Raw genomic sequence first — 22,590 nt, 5'->3', positions numbered from 1 at the left:
ATCTGTGTTTCCATAAAACTTTATTTATAAAACCAAGTGACAGACGGGATTTGACCTGAGGGGTCAGGGTGTGCCGACCTTTGACTTATAAGGTTTTTCTCAGCCCCCGCTGTATTCTGTTGAAACAATTCACATCTTTTAAATTGGTGAGAGTCAGGATATTGTTTTCTTCACCTTTATCATTCTACAACTTAGCGCATTGGCAGGCACTTAGCAGGCACGAGTGCCAGCCTCTTAATTTGGCTGCCACTGGAAGAAAAGAAGTGGGGAAAGAAGAATAGGAGCGAGGGAGACACAGCATTAGAGAGGAAGGGGAACAAAGGGACAGATCTGAGAGAGGCAGGAGGGCTACAGCGGTGAGGTGATAGAGTTCCTGCCACGTGTTTGGGGCCACATGGGCAGCTACGAAAGGTGCTGACCTACTGGAGGTATCTGGCTATTCATTTTATCTGCAAACCTGTAAACCTAATACCCATGTATGCTTTGAAAGATACGAAGTGTTTTTTGGTGTGAGTTTTTTTAAATAACTGTATCCCTTACAGGGGGCAGGGTATGTTGAAGTTTAATTTATAGATTGATAGAGAAATGTCATTTCCTCATTTGCTTCTTAGCATGTTTATTCTCTTATAACTATTCATTTTCTCCAACACTCAGAACTTCACAGCCCCAGCCAGCTGAGCAATCTCTCTTCCCTGGAGCACTCAGATGTTGAAGAAAATGAATCTAAGGTACTGTTTAATTGTTGGTTATTTATCTGTTTTCCAGAATTGATATTATACTTAATGTACTGGCTTATTCCTTCTTAAGGGATGATGTAATACCATGTGTTGCTTATTTTGACATAAATACATGTATTTCTGACCACCTGATTTTTTTTTTTTTTAAGACTGTGGCCCCAGAGTCATTGATGAAAAGTACTAGTTTCAAACATAAACTGCAAAACGTGGAAGACAGAGGTGAGAGAATTCTAAACTTTTTTATTTTTTTGCAGAATTAAGCAAAATTAATCTGATTTTGGCTGACAGGACTGTTATTCAAATTGAGGCAGATATAATCACTATACAGAGTGACAGTTGCCAGACCTTGGAGAGGGCAGTGCCGCCTGCTTCCCTGCTCCAAGTGGTAAGCTGGTATGGGAGGAGCAGGGGTTTCACTCCCGAAACTGGAAGGTCTGTGTCAGGAAGTGAGTAGCCTGGGATCCGAGTCCCGTCACCCAGCGCGCCTCCTCTCTGACCCCAGGGGTGGTATTGAAGTCCTGCACTATTATAGCATTGTTGCTTTCTCCCTTCAAATCTGTTAATGTTTGCATAAAATAGGTGCCACGATATTGGGTGCATATATATTTACAGTTTGTTACCTTCTTTTTATGAATTAATCCTTTTTTCATTGTAATGACCCTGTTTTCTCATTACACTTTTTAACCTAAAGTCCATTTTTCTGATAATCTATAGTAGATTCATAAAAGATAAAGCAAAGGGAATCAAAACATACCGCTGTAGAAAATGGACCGCAAAAGCAAACAGCAAAGGAGGGACTACAAAAGAGGCAGAAAGCAAGTAATACAAAGGTGTTAGTAGGTCCTTAAGAATCAGTGACCACTTTAAGTGTAAATAGATTAAACTGTCCAATCAAACGATGAAGAGTGGCTTCATGGATAAAAATAACAAGACCCAGCTATATGCTGTCTACAGAGACTCAGCTCAGCTTTGAGGATGCACAAAGGGTCAAGTGAAAGAATGGAAAAGCGAACTCTATGCAAGTGGACAGGGCTCCCCTGGTAGCTCAGTTGGTCAAGAATCCACCTGCAATGCAGGAGAGCCAGGTTTTATCCCTGCGTGGGGAAGATCCCCTGAAGAAGGACATGGCAACTCACTCCAGTGTACTTGCCTGGAGAATCCCATGGACAGAGGAGCCTGGTGGGCTACAAGGGGTCACAAAGAGTCAGACGCGAGTTAGGAGCTAAAACCAAGGGTCCCCTTGTATATGAGGAATTCTTTTCCACTGCTTTTGAAATTCTCTCCATGTGTTTGATTTTAGACAGTTTTGTTATAGTGTGTCTTATAGATCTTTGTGAGGGAATCTTTTGGGAGTTTATGAGCTTCCTGAACTGGGATGTCCAAATTTCTCCCCAGATTTTGGAAGTTCTCAGCCATTATTATTTTCTTAAATTTTATTTATTTATTTTTGGCTGTACCTGGGTCTTCGTTGCTGCAGGGGCCTTTCCGTAGCTGTGGTGAGCAGGGCTTACTCTTGGTTGCAGTACCTGGGCTTCTTACTGTGGTGGCTTCTCTTGTTGTGATGCACAGGCTTTTGTAGTTGCTGCACGTGGGCTCAGTACTTGTGGTCCCCAGGCTCTAGAGCACAGGCTCAATTGTTGTAGCGCACAGGCTTGGTTGCTCTGCGGCATGTAGAATCTTCCCAGACCAGGCATTGAACCCACGTCCCCTGCATTGGTAGGCAGACTCTTTACCAACTGAGCCACCCGGGAAGCCTGCCATTATTTTCTTAACTAGCTTTCTGCTCCTTTTCCCTCTTTTCTCCTTCTGGGACTCCAAAAGAGTGTAGACTGTTTCCTTTTTAAAAAAATTGGGATATCATTGACAGGTAACATATTAACTTCAAGTGTACAGCATAATCATTAGCTATGCATGCATACTGTCAAATGATCACAATGAATGTAGTTATCATCTACCACACACATAATGAGTCTTGTTCTTGTGATGAGAACTTCTAAGGTCTACTCTCTCAGAAACTTTCAAATGTGCAATAAAGTTTTAACTGTAGTCACCACACTGCCTGTATATTTCATTCCCAGGGCTTAACTTGTTTTGTCACTGGAAGTTTGCACCTTTGAGTGTTCTTATAGCTAACTGACTTCCTTAGAGCAACTGTTTTGCATTCCTTTTTAGGCAAATTGCAGAGCTCCTTTTTTTTTTTTTTTGTGGTCAGTCTCTGTATCTTTTTTTGAAAGTCGCTCAGTCATATCTGACTCTTTGTGACCCCATGGACTATGCACTCCATGGAATTCTCCAGGCCAGAATACTGTATAATTGTTGTGTTCTTTTTGGAGGGGTAGCGTTTCCTTGAGTTCACGTCCCTTGAGGTTTCGTGTTGCTGTCTTCATATTTAGTCTATAGTGATTGGCTTCAGGAGAGAAATGCGTCTTGTTTACTAGGGATCCTGAAGCCTTCCCAGGCCTTTTCTAGGGATATGCCTGCTCCACGCTTTTCTTTCTCCGGGGAACCTCTGCGGACTGCGTTTTCTCTGCAACCTGCACAGCCAGGCCAGGTGCTGACAGCCTCCAGTCGCTTCCTCTGGGGCTGGTGGGTGCTTCCTCCCAGTCCTGCCGAATAGGCCTGGCTGTCTTACGAATGCTGACAGTCAGTGCTCTTTGTTGTTGCTTAGGCGCTCAATTGTGTCTGACTTTTGTGACCCCATGGACTGTAGCCCGCCAGGCTCCTCTGTCCTGTGGGATTTCCCAGGCAGGAATCCTGGAGTGCTCTTGGGAATGTGCAAATGAGCCAGCCCCAGGGTGGGCTTGTGTGTAGGCAAGGCGTCCTGGTTGTTTGTGGTGTCCGTGGACCAGCTGTGGAGTGATCCTGTAGGTGATGCGTGCCCAGCAGCTCTTGAGAAAGCCTCCTTACGGGGCCCCTGAAGGCTCCCTTATGGGGTCCCTGAGGCAGGGAGCAGGATCTGCGTCCCTTCAATGCTCCCTGAGAAACTTGGATGCTGTTCTCCAAGCCCCTCCCCACCCCAGGCCGTGTAGTGCACCTCAGGATTCTGGATGGAGCAAGGAAGAAGTTGTCTTCTTTGCCTGGGGTGAGCACTCGCCCAGACGCCCTCGCCTTCCCCCGAGGGAGAAAGCTTGAGCTCAGAGGGTTTCTCTGGGTGCTGAGCTAGGCTGCCCTGAGCACGCGCTGATGTGGCTCAAGTGACAGTCCTTGTTATCCTCTCGGATGCATCCAGTCGTATATTTTCCCTTGTCCAGCAACGTGTCAGGTCTTTACACTGGGCTCAGACTTCTACAAAGCTCCTTAATCAGGTGATTTCTAAAACCCAGTGTCCTTTGGGGAAAGACAGTAGGAAACTCGTGTTTGGCTCTTTTTGCTCATGGGCTGTTGTTTTAATGTTTTCTCTGGAATTTTGGATGTGCTGGGCTCCCCGAGCTGTGAGCAGACAGGATGACTGATTCCTCATGATTTTGCATTTTGCCCTCATCGTGTACCTTCTTTGAAAGGGGCTTCCCAGGTGGATCAGTAGTGAAGAATCTGCCTCCAATGCAGGAGACCCTGAGTCAGGAAGATCCCCTGGAGAAGCAAATAGCAACCCACTCCAGTATTCTTGCCTGGAAAATCACATGGACAGAGGAGCCTGGCAGGCTACAGTCCTTGGGGTCACAAAGTCAGACATGGCTTAGCAACTAAACGGCAACAACACAACTTAGAAAGTAAGAATAAGAAATTTAGAAAATGAATAAGAAACTTAGAAAATGCTATCATGTAGTGATGAACCTCTGCAGAATTCTGTTTGAATAATTATCTGTACATACTCACAAATCAGTATTTATTATTAATTGGTGTGTGTGTGTGTTCTCAGTTGTGTCTGACTCTTTGCGACCTCATGGACCACCATGTTCCTCTGTCCATGGGATTTTCCAGGCAAGAATACTGGAGTGGGTTGCCATACCCTCCTCCAGGAGATCTTCCCAACCAGGGATCAAACCTGCATCTCTTGAGTCTCCTGCACTGGCAAGCAAAATGCATTCATCCAGACAAAAGATTTTTCAGTGGTCTTCATCAGGCTGATAAATTCAACAATAAAGATGGTCTTTAACTTTTCAGGTTCTTAGCATAGTACACATTGGTAGAATAAACAGAGGAATTGGCATTAGGAAAGTGTTAGGTAAAAGACCAGGACACCAAAAGAGTGTCTAACAGGCTTTTTAATGGCAAAGCGCTCTCGGGCAGGGTGCCCGGACCCGAACGAGGCAGGTCGAGGAAGTCCGTGCCCGGACCGTGTTGGGGGTGGTTTTTATACATTCGATGCGAGGGATGGTCAGGCTAGATGGACGGGGGTTCGAATAGGTCGCCAGGCCGAGGCGTCGCGGGCTGACAGGTCCTTCTGTGTGGCTGGGGTGGGGCGGCTTTAGCTGGCGAAGTGTGCTGTAATTGGTCCCGGGGATCTGGGAGGCTCCTTCCGTTAGGGACTTCCCCCGCAGGCGGGAGGGAGAGGAGGGGCGGCCCATCATGGCCCCCCAGGTCCGGCCTTATAGAAAGTACCTCCATAAGAAGGGTATTTTGATAAAAATGACTTTTCTTGTCCCAGTGAAGGCTCTTGACCTTTATCATTTATAGCCACATGGTGTCACTTCAGAGTAAGATATTTTTTAATGCTTCAACTTGGGAGAACTTGGCTATTCATCATAGGGTTGGTTCTGTGTGGTGCTAGAAACTGTTTCCATCAGAAATATGAGTAAATAAATGCAATATGGACACCAAATTATTCACTACATACAACCTGTGCCCAAAATAAGTTCAGAAGCTCCTCAGATTGCAAAAGCTGTCAACTTTCACAGTGATGAAGACACCTGTGTCCGAAAGCAAGTGGATACTCCTTTAGCAGCCACCAAGAGAACCAACATTCATTCGAGATCACCTTAGTTTCGGCCACGGTGTGTTTACTGCCTGTGTTCATTTTTTAAGTGCTGCGTGTACATAGTTTTAGCCCCTTTATGAGAATGTCCAAAAGTCCTGGTTCAAAGAGGCATGCAGTTGCCGTGGAAACAAAGCTGAGTCAGCTGCATCACTTAGGACCTGCATGCTTTAAGGAGTGGGCTGGTTTCCCTAGAGGAGCTTGTTCTCCCTGAAGAGCCGCTCCTCTATTTCAGGTAAAGTAATTTATAAGAGTGCCCCTTCCACACTCTTGTGCCAGATTATTTCCATGTCACTGAAGTGGGCCTCTGGGATGATCCCCATTGAGTAGGTTCACAAATTCCAAGCAGCTTGTTTAGGGAACCATCACGTTATTTACACAGTGTTCCTGGATTCCTCTCTCCACCGGAGCTAACTATTATATCATCTATGCCAGTAGATGGTTTGATTTTCCATGGGTGGGGCATGAACATTCAAGGCCATGCTTTGAGCTATTGTTACAAATGTTGTCAGGAGAGGGGGGGAAAAAAAAACCCAGAAGAGGCAAAACAGGCAGAAAGAAGAGAAATGTAACAAAACATAGTATTTGTTCATGGGTATCTAACTGGGGCTAGCTAGAATTCTAAGTGGTTCCTTTGGGTCTTGACTGGGGTGTAGGCACTATGTGAGATTTAAGCCTGAGTGCTGTTTGGGAAGGCAATGGCACCCCACTCCAGTACTCTTGCCTGGAAAATCCCATGGATGGAGGAGCCTGGTAGGCTGCAGTCCATGGGGTCGCTAGGAGTCGGACACGACTGAGTGACTTCCCTTTCACTTTTCACTTTCATGCATTGGAGAAGGAAATGGCAACCCACTCCAGTGTTCTTGCCTGGAGAATCCCGGGGACAGGGGAGCCTGGTGGGCTTCTGTCTATGGGGTCGCACAGAGTCGGACATGACTGAAGCAACTTAGCAGCAGCAGCTGTTTGTTTTGAGGCTGGAAGAGGACTGGCTGTGTCTGGATTCTTTCCTGGATTAAAAAAAATCATTTTAGTCTTGAAACAGTGCAACTCCCTAGCAAATACCCATCCGACTCGATGGACACGAGTTTGAGCAAGCTCCAGCAGTTGGTGATGGACAGAGAAGCCTGGTGTCCTGCCGTCTATGGGGTCCCAAGGAGTCGGATACAACTGAGCGACTGAACTGAACTGATACTTTTCAAACAAAGGAACACACCTGAATCTTAGAGCAGTGAAAAGAGATAGTTGCGCCTCTCCAGGTTGAGAGTATTGCTTCTGCTCTTCACTTTTTAAAAAAAGCGAGAGAAGCCGGATGTGAGCTCTTTGAGGTTCCGAGTGAGAATGTGATCACTCACACTAGTGAGGCCCTGGGTGAGACAGCCCTCAGTCCGGTGCTGAGGCTTCATGTCACCAGCAGGTGGTGCCCTCCTTGAGCTGATCCGATCAGCTTCCAAGGGCCAGTCGGCCTGGAAACCTTGCTACCTTGCCCCTTTAGCCGGAAGCCCTGGTTGATGCCAACCATTACTGCTTTCCATCTGAGCCAGCCCATATCCTGGTAAGGAGAGTGCTCTGGCGTGTCACTGAGCTCATCAAAGCGTGCTCGGGTCCTCTCTCAGGCATGAGCACACCTAGCGCTTTGAGACGTGTCCTTAGTCGACGTGCCAAATGATAAGCAATTTGTAACAAGGCGGGAACACATTTCACTTGCCATTCATCACGACTAGATATTCGCTGGTGAAAAGAGAGCAAGATAAATCTGGGAACAAGGAGACGTGTGTGTGTGATGATCAGTGTGTTCCGCTTGCCTTCAGACAGAGCCCACCGTCACGGTGCTAAGTGGAAACAGCCACAGCTGGAAGATGGTGGTGAACCAGGGGCCCTTTCCTTGGTGGCAGAAGAAGCTGAGTTGGCAGGTAATGCCGGGTACCCATATGTTTCAGATGTGTGAGCGCTGAGCCTCCCAATGTGAACTACAAGGCAGCTAGAGTTTTAAGATCATAGTGGCTACAGGAACCAAAAAACCAAGTGCTTTGTCTTCAGACATAAGTAAATCGTCGCACAAACTGTAGATAAGAGCAAGTACTATCTCCTCCTGGCGTTTTGATTTCTGCCTCTTAAGTCTTTGTAGCAATTTCCAGGCCCCAAGTGTTCTTAAACTTACAGGTATCTGCTTTAGTATAGCCAAATGTTTGTGTTAGAAATATCCACTCCACAGATGAAGGAGAATGATCTGAAATGTCTGTATACGTGGGGTTGGCCTTCTGGATGAGCAACACACCTATCCTTTGAAACAAAAGGCTCTAAGAAGGCAAATTTGGAGGCCCCCAAAGTGGGTGGTGAGAGCTGGGCAGCCCTGCATTCCGATCCTGGAGCTGTTGGTGTGAGCACTTACCAGTTGTGTGATCTGTGTGAAAAGTGGACGTGAACAGTGCCTGCTTCACTTGGATTTTCTGAGAATTAAATGAGTTGATCCACACAGTGCCAGACCCTTTGTGAGCCCTTGTAAAGCCTCTTGGCACCCAGAAGCTGTTAAACGCCAGTCCCTAGAATGTGGTACCCATCACGTTATCCTAGAGCCCTCTAACAACACCTCAGCCTGCTTCTTAGACATACTCTGATTTAAGGTGCAATCAGTTGCTCTGATTTAAGGTGCTGGGAAAGTTTGTTGAAGTGAGCCCTTGCCAGACAGTTTTGGTGGGAAGCTGCGTGAAGCATCGGCTGAGGACCCTTGGCTCAAGCTGGTCTGGTCAGTCACGGTTGGAGTCAGTCTTGCTGCAGCCACGGAAGTCCGTGACCCACAGAAGCCAGCGGGTCTTCTCTGGGTCATGCCTGAGTTTCTAAAGGACTTTCCATGCTCTGGGCAGCAGGAAGGCTGAGCACACCTACTTTGAGCCCTTTGTTAATTTTACTTAATGTTCTATTCTTCTTGTGCAGAAAGCATTTCAACTTCATCCTTAAATGTTACGCCAGAGAACTTAAAAGGTTCTGTGATGATCACTGCTTTTGAAAACTTCACTAGAGAACTGAAAAGAAACTATGAGGTAATGGCCCGGTAAAAAGGAAAAGCTAGCTCATTACGCATGTGAAGTAACAGGTTCCTTAATACCACTGTGGTCCTTTCTGTGTGAAGGTGTGCCCGAGTCTCTGGGGAGGTACATTGTCCTAGCTGTGGTTGCTGAATTTAGTGTCTTTGTGAATTGTGGTTTGTATTTATAAGACAGCTGTTCTGGGGACTTCCCTGGTGGTCCAGGGGGTCCAGTGGTTAAGAATCTGAGCTTCCGCTGCAGGGGGTATGGGTTCGATCCCTGGTCCAGGAACTAAGATCCCACATGCTGCACAATGTGACTCTCTGCCAACAACCCAAAATCAAAACCCCAGCTTAAACCAGGTCAGCTGTTCATGTCCATTTGCTCTCCTGGGACCAGATGGACCTGTACAGAAAGGCTTTGGTTTTTGTTGATTGCAGTCTCAGAAAACTGGACAAGCAGAAAGCAACAATTTGGTCACAGTGATAGACAAGGAAGGGAGGGCCAGGGGACCGTGTGGATGAGAGAGGCGTCTGGGGCGGAGAGGCAGGTGGGCTGGGTGGTCAGCTGACTAGGGCAAATCTTCGAGACGCCACACATGCAGGCTGTCACGGAACCTTGTCTGCAAGAGGACTTTGAAACCATTTGCGTCCCCTCCATTTCCCTGTTTATAAATCCCTAAGGAGTTATTACCACGTTTGAGAAAAGTACTTATGGTCTCACCCTAACGCATATTCATTGAACTAACTTGAAAGATCTCCAGTCTTATTTTCTGCAATACTAATGTAAGCTGATTTATAATGGAAATTTGTCTGTGATATTCAATATGTGTATCAGTGGCATGAATACAAGGTTTCCTATTTTAGCTTATTGTCCTTTATTGATATCAAACCTGAGGTAATAACATACGAAATGTGTAGCATGGTGTCTTATTACAGTACTTTACTGATGATGTTCTCTGTGAATATTATGTGCGGGCAACATCTTTTTAATACAAAGCCTTCACCCCATTTATGTCGTTATGTTTAACCCGGATGTGCTCATTTTGTTGTTGTTATGGTTTAGCTTAGGTACAGAAGGAGCCCACTTTATTCAAAAAATGCAAACGAGGTACCAGATTGCCTGATAGAACTGTTAAACCAGATACATCATCGCAGGTAAGTGTTGGGTTTCAGTGCAAGTTTATGGAATTGTGATTCCTCAAAACAACATTTCCAAGGGGAAAGAAGAGAAAGGAGATGTATATTCTTAAAACAAGAAACATCTAGAGAAAAATATGGAGTATCTCTGCAATAAGAATAGAGATGTCTTTGTCACATCCAGCAGTCTGGTGAAGCTTGTTGCTCTTGTTTTTTCTCAGACTGAATAAACTAGAACAGTTTCACAGTTTTGTTCTTCAAGAGCTGAGCAGTCTTGACAAGGATTTCGAGGTTCTTCAACACCTTGAGGACAATGTTCTGGTAAGTTCTTTTTGTTTGGAACATTCTCTGTGACTTAAGAAGATGTGTTCTGGTGTAGAAATACTGTCAACCGCTTCAACCAACCCACCTCTTGTTCAATTTTAGGAATTTTGGGGGAAGCAGTCAGCTGACCTGAAATCATTCTGTGAACTGCAGTTCCAGAGGTATTATTATTTTTTTTTAAAGAAGTATCTTTCCTAGAAGTATCTTCGTTGAAGTAGGAGGTATTTAGCTAAAGCATGAGTGATTGATGTTGGTAAAACCTTACTTAGGTAGCTAATTAGCTGCGTCTTTTCTAACCAGCCGCTTCTGTGGGACTCCCTGGGCATAGAGTATGGCTTACGATGCTGATCAAGACATATACATTTTGAAAAGCATAAGCAGGATCATGCAAACTTCATTTTCTTTTAGGATACACATTGTTTTCTTTTTAAGCAAGATTTTTAAAAATTAAAACAGATTTTGAGAAAAATATCAAGGTTTCTGAGTGAACAGTTGATTTTCAGTTGTGTACTTGGTAGAATATATTCTACACACCTTATATACGTAGTGTATGTATACATTTTTTTATTTTTCAATTTTATTTACGTAGTTTATTTTTGGCTGCGCTGGGTCTTTTGCTGCAGCAAAGTTTCTCTGGTTGCGGCGAGGGAAAGCTGCTCTTCGTTGCGGGGGCAGGCTTCTCATCGCGGTGGCTTTCTCGTGGCAGAGCAGGGGCTCTAGGCATGCGGGCTTCCGTAGTTGTCGAGCGTAGCCTCAGTGGTTGCGGTGCATGGACTCAGTTGCCCCCGAGGTGTAATAAATGTTTGCCTATTGATATAAATAACAGGTTTTTATGAAAAATAACCAGACTTTTCAAAACAAGAACTTTGAGAAGATTAGTGTTGTTTTATGCTTTTGCAGATCTCTAATGTTTGGCTTAATCAGTTCGGTCGCTCAGTTGTGTCTGACTCTTTGCGACCCCAAAGAATGCAGCACACCAGGCCTCCCTGTCCATCACCAACTCTCAGAGTTTACTTCAACTCATGTCCATCGACTCGGTGATGCCATCCTACCATCTCGTCCTCTGTTGTCCCTTCTTCTCCTGCCTTCAGTCTTTCCCAGCATCAGGGTCTTTTCAAATGAGTCAGTTCTTCGCATGAGGTGGCCAAAGTATTGGAGTTTCAGCTTCAGCATCAGTCCTTCCAGTGAACACCCAGGACTGATCTCCTTCAGAATGGACTGGTTGGATCTCCTTGCAGTCCAAGGGACTCTCAAGAGTCTTCTCCAACACCACAGTTCAAAAGCATCAATTCTTCAGCACTCAGCTTTCTTTATAGTCCAACTCTCACATCCATACGTGACCACTGGAAAAACCATAGCTTTGACTAGAGGGACCTTTGTTGGCAAAGAAATGTCTCTGCTTTTTAATATGCTATCTAGGTTGGTCATAACTTTTCTTCCAAGGAGCAAGCATCTTTTTATTTCATAACTGCAGTCACTATTTGCAGTGATTGTGAAGCCCAAGAAAATAAAGTCTGTCAGTATTTCCACTGTTTCCCCATCCATTTGCCATGAAGCGATGGGACTGGATGCCATGATCTTAGTTTTCTGAATGTTAGTTTTAAGCCAGCTTTTTCACTCTCCTCTTTCACTTTCATCAAGAGGCTCTTTAGGTCTTCTTCACTTTCTGCCATAAGGGTGGTGTCATCTGCATGTCTCAGGTTATTGATATTTCTCCCGGCAGTCTTGATTCCAGCTTGTGCTTCTTCCAGCCCACCGTTTCTCATGATGTACTCTGCATATAAGTTAAATAAGCAGGGTGACAATATACAGACTTGATGTACTCCTTTTACTATTTGGAACCAGTCTGTTGTTCCGTGTCCAATTCTAACTGTTGCTTCTTGATCTGTGTACAGGTTTCTCAGGAGGCAAGTCAGGTGGTCTGGTTTTCCCATCTCTTTAAGAATTTTCCACAATTTGTTGTGATCCACACAGTCTGCCTTAATAAGGGACTCCATATCTGCTTCTGAATTCCATCCATCGTGACACCACACGTCAGGTAGCCTCTGAAAAGCTCCACTGTATGTTTGTAGAGACAGTAGGAATGAAGGAAGCAACTTTTGTGCTGGTTTTCATCACAGTAATACCAGAATAGTTTTGACCTCACAGAATCTTTGAAAACTTAGACATCCCAAAGGCTCACACTTTGGGAACTGCTGGTAGTGGTGTATGTGTGTATGTGTATATGTGTAAACTGGGAAAGTTCTGCTTTTATTGGTGGAGGGAGAAGGAGAAGGGTGTGGCTAGATCTTAAAGGCTGGATGTGATATGTACATTAGATTTGTGGTTTCAGCATCTGAATGGAGCTGTCAAGTGGGTAACCGGATAGGCAAGACTGAAACTCGTGGTGGAGGATCTGACAATGAGACCGGATGAGTTGACTTAGGGACCAGTTACAGAGAGAAGTTGTTCCAGGACAGAATCCTCGGGATGCTGCAGGGAGCCGAAGTTTGATAAGGGAGAGGAAGCCAGCAGAAGAGGGCGAGAGGATTGTGCAAGGAGGGGGTGGGTGGTGTTACAGAGGATGAGAAGATGTGTGCACATGCATATGTAGTGAGAGGTCTGGATTCTAGGAGATTCTCATCAAAATGTCAACCATGGTTATTTCTGTGTGGTGACATTTTAGGTGACTTGACTTTTCTAACTTAGGCTGTTCTGTATTTTTTTAGATTTAGTGCAAGATATAAATGACTTTGGGCTTCCCTCGTGGCTAAGATGGTAAGGAGTCCACCTGCAGTGCAGGAGACCTGGGTTTGATCCCTGGGTCAGGACGATCCCCTGGAGCAGGGAATGGCAACCCATTCCAGTACTTTTGCCTGGAGAATTCCATGCAACAGTCTGGTGGGCTCCAGTCCATAGGGTCGCAAAGAGTTGGACACAACTGAGCTACTAACACTTTCGCTTTCACAAATGACTCGTGTAATTAACTCAAACAACATAACATTTATCAAGTAAGTGAATTTTCCTCTCTCCCTAACCTTCGCTCTTTTTTATGATCCAGAGAGAACTATCTCTTTACTGTTTAGTATATATTCTTCTTGATTTTTTTTCTGTTTCAGTTGAGTCACCCAGTCGTGTCCAACTCTTTGTGACCCCATGGACTGCAGCACGCCAGGCTTCCCTGTCCATCACCAACTCGTGGAGCTTGCTCAAACTCACATCCATTGAGTTGGTGATGCCATCCAGCCATCTCATCCTCTATCGTCTCCTTCTCCTCCTGCCTTCAATCTTTCCCAGCATCAGGGTCTTTTCCACTGAGTCAGTTCTTTGCATCAGGTAGCCAAAGTATTGGAGTTTCAGCTTCAGCATCAGTCCTTCCAATGGATATTCAGGACTGATTTCCTTTAAGATGGACTGGTTGGATCTCCTTGCAGTCCAAGGGACTCTCAAGAGTCTTCTCCAACACCACAGTTTGAAAGCATCAATTTCTCGGTGCTCAGCTATGTTTCTATGTTTACATAAGAATATATACAAACATCTTGATAAGTTTCAGTATGTATATTTTAAGTAACATAAATGATATACTAAATTTTATGTGCATTGTTCTTCCTTTGCTCTCTCAGTAACAGAAGTAGGATTTCTTTCCAAGTGAGTAATAAGGATCTGCTAATTTTTAAAATAACTGTAGCTATTCTAGTTTATGGGTCTATTATACTTTCACATTTGATTTCCTGTTGATGAGCATTCAGATTATTTTAAATTATCACAAACAAATCTTAGTGAATACCCTTGTAACTGTATCTTGAATGACTTTCAGTATCAGGGAAACGTTACTGTTTTACTTGGGGAAAACAAAAATAACAAAATCTCGAAGTCAAAATAGTACTAAAAGAGGATATGGATAAAAACCTAATCTGGGCTAAGTATATTAGAATTCCAGCCCTAGTGGGGAATTGGATCTAATGTGAATTAAATTATGTGTTACAGTCAGTCATGTATAAGAGAAATCAGACTCCAGCAGCTGAACCAAATAGAGGTTTTGTTTGAACCCTGTGAGCAGTAGCCCAGAGGGATTTTGTCCAAGGCTGGTGCTGAGCTCAGTCATGTCTGACTCTTTGAGACCCCCATGGACTATAGCCTCCTAGGCTTCTCTGTCCATGGGATTCTCCAGGGCAAGAATACTGGAGTGGGTTGCCATTTCCTTCTCCAGGGGATCTTCCCAACCCAAGGATCAAACCTGCATCTCCTGTGTCTCCTGCCTTGCAGGCAGATTCTTCACTGGCTGAGTCATCGGGGAAACCCATCCAAGGCTGGAACGGCAGCTCTGAGTGCCAGTTAGGGATGCGGGTTCCTTTTGCTTCCTACTCTGTTATCTTTCCTTTCGCTTTGGGTTTCATGGTCACAGAATAGCAGCTCTACCTCCAAGCACATCTGCTCTCCAGGCAGGGAGGGGCAGATGGTGAAGGATTTGGTAAAAGATGTGTACCAGTAGAGTCTCTCTTCTTTTTTAAAAATTAGGGAAATAGTTTTCATGGAAGCTGAATCAGTAGACTTTTGTCTCCAGATTATTGGCCAGAACTGAATCACATGAAGCTTTGTTAGTTACGAGGGAATCTGGGGCTGCAGATTTAAACTGAGCTTGTTACTGTCCTCCCGCAAAGTGGGGTTCTGTTAATAAAGAGAAAGGGGAGTATAGATGTTGGGTAGGTAACCAATAATGTCTGTCATGCCTGAATTAAATTGTAAGATTGAGAAATAAATCACAGAGGTGATTCTGTCTGTTCTCAATGAGCACGCGCCCTAGTGTTCGCTTTAGGTTGGGAGAATGTGGTCCCACCGACCTCTTGTTTTGTGAACCTCCAACTGCACTCAGTCTGCTTATTAACAATGGGCATTTTCCCAAAGGCCAGACCAGCCACTTTAACTGGCCCTCCTCCCAAGAAATAGCTGTCTTTTCTCCAACACCAAAGGGGGGAAAATCATGCATTAGACTGTGGAGAGACGACACGTGAGTCTTGAAAGCAGCACACGTTTAAGAGATTTTTGAGAGTGATTTTGACCCTGGGCAGTTCCCTCCAGTGCGGTGGCCTTAGCTCCCTGTGGAGCTAAGTTATTATCTGAGTTAGGGAGGTAGCTGATGACAGGGAGTGACATTCACGTTGGCTCCCTGAGTTCTAGGGACTAGGAGGGGGACAGTTCAGGCTTCACTAACTGCTGTTCTCCTGCTCCCTTTCTGCCAGCCTGAGCCACGGGGAGGAGACAAAGCAGCCTCCAGCCACACAGGCCGTGCCTTAGTGCTCTGTGCGCGTCCACAGCAAACGGAGTTCCCGAGACCTGCCAAGTCGGGACAGACTGTAATATGTTGGTCGTTTGTCCATTTGTTCACAAAGGTTTACCTTTGGTATTTAAATTTGGTCAGAAAATAAGAAGTTCAGGATGTTTAGCAACTTGGAGTGATGTTGCCCTCTTTTTTTCAATTTTTGAAAGTAAAATTGATTTTTATTTGAGAAGTGTCTTCAAGTTACTTGGAGAAGGGATACCTCAGCATCTGTATATATATATACTACTTAGCGTGTCTCTTTAAGGGAGAGCTTACTTTGGGATGAAAATAGGTCAGATGAAAATGGTGTTGTATTTTGAAATAGTTATTCTTCTGTTTGGCAGATATTCTGGTTTCTCTGGAACTTTAACAAAACGTCCAGCTTTTGCAGAGGAGAAATATTCATCTTTTGATAATTACTAAATGCTCTAATAAAGTCTGGTGTGTGGAGTTGTATATACAGCTGACTGGGTTTATTTTAGAAAAATGAAACCTACATAAGTTAAGGCATCTATAAAGTACATGATTGGATAACTGCAGTTAAAGACTGTACACTGAAGGCCAGATTATACATTATATAATTGTTATATAGCTTAGTTATAGTTTAATATGCCTAAAGCAGTCTTTATAACCCCAATTTGTCATTTTTCTTGAATGTTTTAATGAGCTATGTTTTAGTATGTTGTAAGCTATAAGAGTATCAGAGCACTTATTTAATAGCTTCTTTTTTTAAGATGTGATTAACATTTAAATCAGTGACTTTGAGTAAACTGGATTACCCGCCATAAAGTGGGTGGGCCTCGCCTAATCAGTTGAACACCTTAAGAGTCAAGACAGGTTGCTGAAAGAAGGGATTTCTGTTTCAAGATTACAGCCTAGAAACCCTGCCTGAGTTTCCAGTCGGATGGCCAGCCCTTCAGATTTCACATCGGCCAGCTCCCACAATTTTGGGAGCCAGTTGCTGAATGATATCTCCCTCTGTCTCTTTATATACAATTTATATGTGTGTATGTTATATATATGTGTATCAGAGAAGGCAATGGCATCCCACTCCAGTACTCTTGCCTGGAAAATCCCATGGATGGAGGAGCCTGGGAGGCTGCAGTCCATGGGGTCACTAAGAGTCGGACACGACTGAGTGACTTCACTTTCACTTTTCACTCATGCATTGGAGAAGGAAATGGCAACCCACTCCAGTGTTCTTGCCTGGAGAATCACAAGGACGGGGAAGCCTGATGGGCTGCCGTCTATGGGGTAACAGTGTCAAACACGACTGAAGTGACTTAGCAGCATGTTATATATGTGTGTATATGTTATATACACATATAAATTATATATCAAGATATTTATCAGTTCAGTTCAGTCGCTCAGTTGTGTCCGACTCTTTGTGACACCATGAATCGCAGCACGCCAGGCCTCTCTTTCCAACACCAACTCCCGGAGTTCACTCACACTCAGGTCCATTGAGTCCGTGATGCCATCCAGCCGTCTCATCCTCTGTCGTCCCCTTCTCCTCCTGCCTCCAATCCCTCCCAGCATCAAAGTCTTTTCCATTGAGTCAACTCTTCACATGAGGTGGCCAAAGTACTGGAGTTTCAGCTTTAGCATCAGTCCTTCCAAAGAACACCCAGGACTGATCTCCTTCAGAATGGACTGGTTGGATCTCCTTGCAGTCCAAGGGACTCTCAAGAGTCTTCTCCAACACCACAGTTCAAAAGCATCAATTCTTCGGTGCTCAGCTTTCTTCACAGTCCAACTCTCATATCCATACATGACCACTGGAAAAACCATAGCCTTGACTAGATGGACCTTTGTTGACAAAGTAATGTCTCTGCTTTTGAATATACTATCTAGGTTGGTCATAACTTTTCTTCCAAGGAGTAAGTGTCTTTTAATTTCATGGCTGCAGTCACCATCTGATTTTGGAGCCCAAGAAAATAAAGTCTGACACTGTTTCCACTGTTTCCCCATCTATTTCCCATGAAGTGATGGGACCAGATGCCATGATCTTCATTTTCTGAATGTTGAGTTTTAAGCCAACTTTTTCACTCTCCTCTTTGACTTTCATCAAGAGGCTTTTGAGTTCCTCTTCACTTTCTGCCATAAGGGTGGTATCATCTGCATATCTGATATTGATATTTCTCCTGGCAATCTTGATTCCAGCTTGTGCTTCTTCCAGCCCAGCGTTTCTCATGATGTACTCTGCATAATGCCAAAGAATGCTCAAACTACTGCACAGTTGCACTCATCTCACACGCTAGTAAAGTAATGCTCAAAATTCTCCAAGCCAGGCTTCAGCAATACGTGAACCATGAACTTCCAGATGTTCAAGCTGGTTTTAGAAAAGCAGAGGAACCAGAGATCAAATTGGCAACATCCGCTGGATCATGGAAAAAGCAAGAGAGTTCCAGAAAAACATCGATTTCTGCTTTATTGACTATGCCAAAGCCTTTGAGTGTGTGGATCACAATAAACAAGATATTTGTATCTATGTCCTATTGGTTGTCTTTCTCTGGAGAATACTGACTAATACAGAAGGTCTCCAGTCCAGTGTAGCTGAACCTCAACTACGGAATGAAATGTACATGTGTCTGTGTGTGTGTGTGTCTGTGTGTGTGTGTGTCTGTGTGTGTGTGTCTGTGAATGTGTCTATGTGTAGCAGGAAAGTGGAAGGGGGTCAGAGTGGTTAGAACATATGGACAGTAGGTGTCAGTTCAGCATTCTGATGCTTTTAGAAAATGAGTATGCTAATTAAGATAAAAATCTTGGCTTCGCCTTGGGTCAAGGAAAGCCAGAGAAACTTGTTTCCACATGAACTGGGATCTGTTGAGGCGGAGGCCCAGCTGTAATTGGCCTAGCCCTTACGTTTCTGGTCCTTGAATAGTTTGATTCTCCCGTTTATGATACAGTTGTTACTACTGACCAGATAATAGAGAAGCAGAAGCAGACACCATCTTGGATCTGGAGGACTTGCCACTATTGACTGAGACCTCTCTTGCTGGGGATTCAGGTAAGCTCAGCTGGGGTCGCTGGGTCTTTCCCTACGTGCATGGGCATTTTTGACTGTTGCCACAGGACATGGTGGCTTTGCGACCTGTTGACTTGGGCAGGGCGACTCACGCCCCTGTACCTTTCTGGTGAGAGTGGCCACAGCGGAGGTCCAAGGGGAGGCTTGCGGGCAGAGGACTGGGCTTGCCGCTTTGCACGCTTGCCTCATGGCCGGTCTGCAGGCTCCCGCTGAGGCACGTGCTGGCCCTGCAGCTGCTCTGCTTCCCCGGCCGTCTATCAGCTCCTCCTCCTGGGCCAGGTATGTGCAGGGCTCTGGGACACAGGCCTTGGCTTCTGCAGGTCACCCTCACCACTGAGGTCAGAGGCACGTGACAGTCTGTCTGCATGGGCTGCAGCTCAGGCTCATTCTCAGTCTTCCCCAGCCCACGTCCATATTCTCTTCCCGAATGTCTGTGGTGTGCACGCTGAGCACCCACATCACACCTGATGATAGCTGCCTTCCCGAGGCTCCTCCTTCACTCCTGCAGCCATGTGAGGTCAGGTTCTGGGGGATTTACGTGGCTGTCACCTAGCGCTTCTGCTTCTCAGCTTGCATACAAATACACAGTGCAGTTGTTATCAAAAGAAGGGAAAACTTCAAATAGACTCCCAAAGTGTGCTTATTCACATGCGGTGATGGCGTTTCAGCTGTCTGGGTCGCTCTTCTCTAGCCAGGAGTAGCAGAGTGGTGTTGGGAGCTGAATCAGGCACAAACAGTGGTCTCAGCATTCATCTTTGGTTCCCCATGGGACAGGGCGAGACCAAATCCTGACACCTTTAACAGCATCAACAGCATGTTCTTGGAGTTTTGCGGTAACCCCTGTTTTCCTCTAGGAGGTACTCACTAGTTGTGAGCTCTTTTTTCTTTTTTTAATGGAAGGATACTTGCTTTACAATATTGTGTTGGTTTCTGCCATACATCCGCATGAATCAGCCATAGATATATACATATGTCCCCTCCCTCTTCAACCTCCCATCTTCCACCCTGAACCTGAGCTCTTTGAGCAGAGACCCTGTTTGATCTCTTCACTATTTTATTCCAAAGCCCTGGTACAATGCCAGCCACATGGGGGGCACTGGAGAAGTGTCTCATCCTTGTGGAAGGATGGTGAGTCCTGGTAGAATGCTAGGTGTTTAACCTCTGGGATTTGCTGGGACTAAGTTCCCTTCCCGTGTCATTGGAAAATTCCTCACCCTTCAAAACTAAGCCCAGACACTATCTCCTTTGGAAAAATTTTCTCAGTAAGTGGTTTTCCATATTTCTATTGTTTTTTATTTAAATGTTTCTCCATCTGCTTTATAAGACTATGAACTTGGAAGGGCAAATATTTCATCTGGGTCACTTCTGTATCACCATAATAACATACAGCACTGGGAAGGTAGATTTGATGAATTTTGCAATTGAACGTGACTATTTCCGGAGTTTATCAAGGCTCATAAGATTAAACTGGACTTAAAAAATAAAGGCTAGCTTTGTACATGGACCATCTTTGGGACAGTGCCTAAATCTTTCAGAGAAGTTTGCAACTTGTGATATTTATCATTAGGGTCACAGTCAACAGGAAAGTGAAGTTCATTTCCCTTGAAATGTGTGAACTCAGTCTAGGCAGAACCGTGCAGAAGAATTTTTCCTTTTGTTCTTCAGTGCTCAGGTGTCAAATTCAGATGCCTTTGGGGGGTCAGCTGGGTTAACAAGCCGAGTGTAAAAGGATGAGTGGTGGTAACTGGTCACACAAGAGCACAGCCCCCGTCTCAGGGTCAGCCTGGTGTGTGCAGATGCCAAGCTGCCTGCCGCAGCTGGGCTGGACTGTCAGACGGGAATTGGCTTCAGATGGGGTCATAGCAGGGCTTCCCACGTGGCTCAGGAGTAAAGAAGCTGCCTGCCAATGCAGGAGACGTGGGTTCCATCCCCTGCAGGAGGAAGTGGCAACCCACTGCGGTGCTCCCGCCTGGAGAGTCCCAAGGACAGAGGAGCCTGGCAGGCTGCAGTCTGTGGGGTTGCAAAGGGTTGGACGTGACTTAGCAGCTGGGGACACCCACACACAGGGTTATAATGGGCTCCCAGTGGGTTGCTTCTAAGAGCCAAACTGACTGATTTACAAAGTGCTCAGTGAGGGTTTGACTTTCATATTTGCTTGTCCCCCTGATGTCATCCCAGTGTTTCCTGAGTGCTGCCTCTCAAGACAGAAAAATGACCTACAAATCGATAGCTTTTGCTTCCCACCGCCCCCCCCAACCCATGACTGAAAGTCATGTGTTACTGAAGGTCAAGGGATATTTTAGGTGAGTGTAGTTTAGGTGTTGTAAGAGTGATTATTATTTTAACTTGCCTTGGAGTAGAACCCTTTATGTTTTATTTTTAGAATTCTTCTTTAATGTGAATATAATTTGATTTTGAAGAAATCCTAAATAATAAGTGGTAATAATAAACTGAATAATAAAAACACATTGAATTTTTCTTTATACTGAGAAACTGAAACTTATTTAGGTGAACGTTTGTCATGTACAAGCAGCTTTTAATTTGCAACAAGTTACTAGGCTTTAATGAACTGGTTGCACCCACTGTTTAAGGTAAGGAAACCCCAGGAGGTGATGGGGAGGTCTCTGGCCCCCGTTTGGGGAGGTGAGGTGAAGTTTCCGCTCTCCAGGGCCACCTCCCACTCTGCCCCGCTCCTGCTCTTCAGGATATTCTGCCCCATCCTTGTTACTGTCCAGGAACTTAAGCCACTTCCTAAGCAGACTTGGAGCCCTCTCTTGTACCATTCTGCGTGTTGCTGTCAACATCACATTAAACCTCTACTCTCTACATCGACACCATGCCAGTCTCTGATCTGCCCCACGACCTTACGTCTGTCTCAGGCTTCAGACCGACTCCTGAGCTGCTGCACCAGCCTCCTATCTGCCTGACTCTGCAAAGAGAGTGCCCAGGGCTGCAGAGCGTGGCCCCATGTTGCTTGTGCCGTCTAGCCTCTTCAGCCAGTCCTGCACTCTTGCCTGGGTCATTCTGTGTAGCTGTTTCTGTTATAACCTTTCTATCCTCTGCTTGCTGTGCAGTATGCTAAGTCGCTTTGTCATGTTCGACTCTTTGTGACCCATGACTGGAGCCCGCCAGGTTCCTCTGTCCATGAAATTTTCCAGGCAAGAATACTGGAGTGGGTTGCCATGCTCTTCTCCAGGGGATCTTCCTGACCCAGGGATTAAATCTGCATCTCTGACATCTTCTGCATCGGCAAGTAGACTCTGTACCATTACCACCACCATATCCTCTCTGCTAGTCTACTCTCAACTTTTCCTTATGAATGACCATTTTCTGAAAGAGTTTAACTCGGTATATGAATACTGCATAAAGGTGACATTGTTATATAAAAGCCCACTGCTTACTGAAATGGATTACACCTGCAAAATTAATTGCTAAAATATAACTTTGTTGTTAAAAAAAAAAAATTCCTGTGTAATAGGTCACTTGGAATAGCATGCAGAACACATTTTAACTTCTTTGAAGCGAATAAAAGGAATCATGACATACTTTAGTGTAAAAATCAATTTATTATACAACAATTATACAGATGCTTTTTATCTACAAAGGAAAAATGGCTTCTTCTGCCTCCCTGGCCACCTCAGTCATGATACTATGTTCTTAAGATATGTGTTTTCCAAGGAAAATAAAAAAAGTAGTATCCTTATTTTCCAAATAAGGAAGTCCCCAGAAACGTAAAATGAAATGGAAATACTGGAAAGAACTGACTGGTTTCTTACACAAGAAGTGAAGTTCTGTCCATCATAGTAAACTTTTGCCTTAAAAATACTTCACCAATGTGGGGGGGACTTCCCCCTCAATATGTCTAAATAGTTTAGTATATAATTTTGATGGGTTGAGATTTCTGTATTTAATTCCAGTAAGTGAACATTCTTTTGTTTGAAAAATTGGAATAAACATCTGCTTACCATATTATATAACTTTTCATTCTTATGAGTGAGGAGAAATTTGAGGGAAAAACATTTCCCTTTTTTTCTAACAAATTATACAGTTGTTTTTTTAAAAAAACAGCTTTTGCTTTAGAAAAATCACATTAAAAGTAAACATTTTGTTTAAAATTGTAACACT

The 22,590-nt window shown here is 44.6% G+C and overlaps 1 protein-coding gene across 1 annotated transcript in view; it reads left to right on the top strand.

Moving 5' to 3' along the window:
* Positions 1–15,510, top strand: part of SYCP2L (synaptonemal complex protein 2 like) — a 56,135-nt gene extending 40,625 nt beyond the window's left edge. Inside the window, exons 24-31 of the mRNA XM_068994204.1 lie at positions 655–728; positions 887–956; positions 7,461–7,562; positions 8,584–8,690; positions 9,741–9,832; positions 10,036–10,135; positions 10,241–10,299; positions 15,358–15,510. Of these exons, the coding sequence (XP_068850305.1) occupies positions 655–728; positions 887–956; positions 7,461–7,562; positions 8,584–8,690; positions 9,741–9,832; positions 10,036–10,135; positions 10,241–10,299; positions 15,358–15,412 (659 nt within the window). The 3' untranslated portion in view covers positions 15,413–15,510. The remainder of the gene's footprint in view (positions 1–654; positions 729–886; positions 957–7,460; positions 7,563–8,583; positions 8,691–9,740; positions 9,833–10,035; positions 10,136–10,240; positions 10,300–15,357) is intronic.
* Positions 15,511–22,590: the final 7,080 nt, after the last annotated feature.

The sequence above is a fragment of the Capricornis sumatraensis genome, chromosome 22 (genome assembly GCF_032405125.1).
Source record: "Capricornis sumatraensis isolate serow.1 chromosome 22, serow.2, whole genome shotgun sequence".
In the NCBI taxonomy this organism is placed as follows: domain Eukaryota; kingdom Metazoa; phylum Chordata; class Mammalia; order Artiodactyla; family Bovidae; genus Capricornis; species Capricornis sumatraensis.
Note: the sequence above shows the minus strand (reverse complement) of the source record. Positions and strands in the feature narration are given on the sequence as shown.